The sequence below is a fragment of the Otolemur garnettii genome, unplaced genomic scaffold, assembly GCF_000181295.1.
Source record: "Otolemur garnettii isolate 467f Iridium unplaced genomic scaffold, OtoGar3 scaffold00155, whole genome shotgun sequence".
Lineage (NCBI taxonomy): Eukaryota > Metazoa > Chordata > Mammalia > Primates > Galagidae > Otolemur > Otolemur garnettii.
The window spans coordinates 973,384-978,398 of NW_003852550.1; the positions used below are offsets into that span (position 1 = coordinate 973,384).

General features: G+C 34.4%; 1 protein-coding gene across 1 annotated transcript in view; it reads right to left on the reverse strand.

Annotated features, from left to right (window-relative positions):
- Window positions 1-5,015, reverse strand: part of NUP62CL (nucleoporin 62 C-terminal like) — a 41,636-nt gene that overhangs the window by 18,819 nt on the left and 17,802 nt on the right. The window contains exon 8 of the mRNA XM_012811359.1: window positions 3,270-3,336. Within this exon, the coding sequence (XP_012666813.1) occupies window positions 3,270-3,336 (67 nt within the window). The remainder of the gene's footprint in view (window positions 1-3,269; window positions 3,337-5,015) is intronic.

Below are 5,015 nucleotides of genomic sequence, written 5' to 3' on the forward strand. Positions count from 1 at the left end.
TAAAGGTTGAATATAAATGTCTTAACATAACAATTATGAGAAAGACATGATGGCTATGTTAGCCACTTGGATGAGAGTTTTCCAAACTGCATATAGAAGTAACACACTGTATCCTATGAGAGAATTAATGTACACAATTATGATCTAATAAAAAACAAATTAAAAAAAACAAAAATCGGGGCTTTTTTAAAATGTCACAGGACACAGGACAAATTGTTAAAAATCAGGACTGTCCCGCCAAAAGCAGGATGTCCGGTCACCTTACTCTGGTGGGGGGGGCTACTTGTTTGTTCCAGACAGTTTGGCTCCTTCTGAGCTAATTGTCCTTGCCTAGAAGCAAGGGAGGGAGCCAGTTTCCTTCTGATACCTTGCCCAGAAGGGGAGTAGGGAGTTTACATTAGCCTTTTCATTTCCAAATGAAGTTACATTAACCTCTTCATTCCCAAATGGAGTTACATTAACCTTTTCAGCAGCCAAAAACCGTATACTCCCTTCCCATTCCTGCTGTTCCCTAGCTTGTCATGCATTCTTTCCAAAAATTGGGACTATTTAAAAATGCTGTGGGACACGGGACAAATTGTTAAAAATCGGGACTATCCTGCCAAAAGCAGGACCTCTGGTCACCTTACCCAAGAAGCATTGCTGACTACACAAGAGCATACAACAGACATACTAAGATAAACTTTATAAAGATATATAAAGATAACTAAGTTAAACTTTATATAAATTAATTCCTCAGTGTTTACCAGTTACTGACATTCTCCCTCATCTCAGCTATTGTTGCAACTGCTCTAGGTAAATGGTTTTTAATGACAATCTACCTAGAATTGCCATCACTAGACTCAATTCAATAACTACATTATAAATCACATGATCCGTTTTTTTCTCTTACCCCCAAATCATATACATAGTAAATTCTGATCACCAGTAAATGCTTTTGCCATTACCATTTACTGACATTGCTTTCTTTTAATCCTTACAAACCCCCTAGAAAATAGATACTATCTCTCATTTTAAAAATGAATATATGCCACAATTTAAGGTTGCCCCACTCAGAAATAGTGCTATGAGAGCACAGAGTGACAGCATGAGTCACCAGGAATGAAGAGAGAAGCAGGAAGGGAAGTCAGTGCAGGGAAAATACGGTCAACTCAACCCAATAGCCTAGAGTTAAGGTAAGAAAAGGTAAAGAGGAAGGAAGAGGAGGATAGAAGGAAAAGAAAAACAAGAAAGAAACCACAGATGAGGCAGAACCAACAAAAAACCCCTCTGGCAACATGAAAAAAGCAGAACAGATCAACTCCCCTAAGGGATCATAATGGAGCCACCACAGAAAATTCCAACCATAAAGAAACTGTTGAAATGACAAAAGTGGATTTCAGAATATGGATGGCAAATAAGACAAATGGAATAGAAAACAAGTCTCCAAAAATGTCTCAAGAAATCAATGAAATTAAAGACAAAGTCACCAAAGATCTGGACACAATTAAGAAGGATATAACAGAGCTTAAAGAATTAAAAGAGGCTTTCAGAGAGTTTCAAAACACAGCAGAGGCTCGGTGCCTGTAGCTAAGTGGTTAGCACACCGGCCACATGTACCAGGGCTGGTAGGCTTGAACCCAGCCCAGCCTGCTAAACAACAATAACAACAACAACAGCAAAAATAGCTGGGTGTTGTGGCAGGCACCTATAGTCCCAGCTACTTGGGAGGCTGAGGCAAGAGAATTGCGTAAGCCCAAGAGTTTGAGGTTACTGTGAGCTGTGACACCACAGCACTCTACTGAGAGTGACATAGTGAGACTCTGTCTCAAAAAACAAACAAACAAACCCCAGCAGAGAGTTTCAGCAACAGATTTAAACCGTGGAGAAGAAAGAATCTCAGAACTTGAACATTTTCAAGCTAACATCATTTAAAGAAGCAGAAAAGAAGAGAGCAAAAGCAGAAAAATCTCTTAGAGAAATACAGGACTATATAAAGTATAAATCATAGATAGATATGATGAATCATGGATATCCCTAAAGGAGAAGAAAACAGTCCCAAATCATGTTAGCTCTAGCAAGAGACATATTTTAAAATTTCTCAAACATTGCCAGAGACCCAGACATACAGTTACAAGGTTGCTAGCATGCTCCAAAATGACTCAGTTCAAACAAAGAATATCATAGACACTATGGAACTATTCAGGCCAAAGTCAAAACGAAAGAGAAAATTCTATAAGCTGCCAGGTGTAAGCAGCATCTCACCTATAAAGGTAAACCCATCAGTACATCAGGCTAACAGTTGATTGCTCAGTAGAAACTTTGTAAGCCAGAAGAGAATTGGCTCCTATCTTCAGTCTTATCAAGCAGAACAACTGCCAACCTAGCGTTCCGTATCCTGCAAAACTAAGTTTCATACTTGAGGGAGAATTCAAATCCTTTCCTGACATATAAGCTTTGAGGAAATATGTCACTACTAGACCTGTCCTGCCTGGAAGTACTCAGACCCATATGTACACAGATCAACACAAGAGTCTTCCAGCAAAGTAAAACTACCTAGTAACTTGTATATTTTTGATCTTTTAATGAAAATCTTGATGACTATTATCATTAATATACTTATGCATTTGCTTTATTCTATAATATATATGAAATGATAGTCATAATGGCATTATAATTCTGAAACTAATATGAAACTATTAAGAAAGTTTAAGATTTCTTTGCAGTTTTATCCTTAGGGACTACATCCTAGTAAGGACACATCATCATGTACACTATGTTTAAAAGTTACCTGAAGTTTTATCCTTAGGGACTACATCCTAGTAAGGACACATCATCATGTACACTATGTTTAAAAGTTACCTGAACTCAGTAACTATTTTATAAATTAGTAATATAGATTTGTTTGGTTTCAGTATGCACTCAATTTTAGTATTTGTCTTTCTTCCCATTATTTTTGGCTTAATTATAATGTTTTTTAGGTCTATAACACATTTATATGACCCCCAGGTCAAAACTGTATAAAAAGATACACGCAAAAGTTTTGCTTCTATCCATGCTTCCCTATATTCTATTCCTATCCACTTTCTATATTCATTAATTTCTATTCCGTCCTGTGTTTCATATTATAAAAATAAGCAATTATAATTTTTCACAACTAATGTAGATATACTGTGAGTTAAGCCACAGCCTACAATGGAAGTCTAATTTGGTCACAGAGCACACAACCTGACTTATATCTCATTTTCTCCTTGTAATACACAGAGCTTGGTATACAAATAAACTCCCACCTGAATTCTGGTCAATCCACTGCATAGAGTCCATATGCATATTCATAATTTTGCAGATCTGCTGGAGCTAAAAAATCACACAAGACTTTTAAGATTATGATTATTATTAAGTAGTAAACACAAAATAAACATAAGAAATTGAAATTAGAAAGTGACTTTATATTTCATTCTATAAAAACGAACTCAGACTATACTAAATATTAATGGTTTTTTTGCTATTTTATATTTGTAATACTCATTATCTTTATGTATTAGTTCAATCTAATTGTTTTGAAACTGTCAGAAATTGGCTACCCATAATTCAGTAAGAAACCAACTACAACAGTACAAAAATGAAGAACATTAAAAGATATTTTACAAGATGATAAATTCATACAAAAAATTAAAACAGCACTATTTGTCAACCAAATCAGCAATTTTTTAAATATGGTAATACTCATTTGGCAAGTACGTTGGAAAAATAAGTACATTTGTATACAGCTGATAGTAATATAAATTAATGCAACCTTATAAAATGTAAATTTTTACCATATATATCAAAAGTTTTCAAATATAAATAACTTGTGACTCAGTATGTTCTACTTCCAGGAGCCTAGTCGTAAGAAATAATCAAATCTTAATACAACAGGACTATTTTATATCACCACAATTTTGAGACAATCTCTCTACCAATTAAAACATGATTAAGTGTTTTTACTATGGTAAAGTTACCTCTGACAAAATCTTAACAGGGGAAAGGGGAAAGGGGGAGAGAGGATGGGTGGAGGGAGGATAATTGGTAGGACCACACCTATGGTGCATCTTACAAGGGTTCATGTGAAACTTACTATATGTAGAATATAAATATCTTAACACAATAACTAAGAAAATGCCTTAGTTATTGGCATTGTTAATGCCATGCTATGTTAACCAGTTTGATGAAAATATTTCAAATTGTATATAAAACCAGCACATTGTACCCCATGACTGCATTAATGTTCACAGCGATGATTTAATTTAAAAAAAAAACTTCACTAAAAAAAAAAAAATTCATGTTTTCAATGAATGGTCAAAAGTTTGGGATAATACCCTGAAAGAATATTAAATGAAGACAGAATACAAACATCTATACAAGTATGTTTCTAGTATCATTTCAAACAAAAGAAATATTTTTACTGGCACAGCAAAAGGACTAAAAAGGAATGTATCACTATATTAGCAGGGTACTGGTAATACATAACATAGGCCATTTAATGTTTTTATGGATTTTTAAGAAAATATGACTGAGTAACATAGAACATAATAAAAACATGCTCAATAAAAACTTTAGATATTAGATAGTTTCTCCTATCCCTTCCTAAAAGGAGGAATAAAGATAGTTAAATCTCATCACCACAAATACTGGAATATATAGCTGCTATTTTTCTACCCTGGTATGATCTGGTTACAGTAAATAACAGATATCTTGTGGTTCAAAAATGTTTTTCTTTGTTGATCTGGTTACAGTAAATAATAGGAATCTTTTTTTTTTTTTTTTGCAGGTTTTGGCCAGGCCTGGGTTTGAACCCACCACCTCCAGCATATGGGGCCTGCACCCTACTCCTTTGAGCCACAGGCACAGCCCAATAATAGGAATCTTGTTGTTCAAAAATGTTTTTCTTGCTGTGTCCAAGGATTTATGCTGTATAAAGAGATGAGTTGTTACTGATTTATTATTTTTTTAATAACCTTTTTTTTTTAACCTCAAAGCAATATTTATTTCCATTA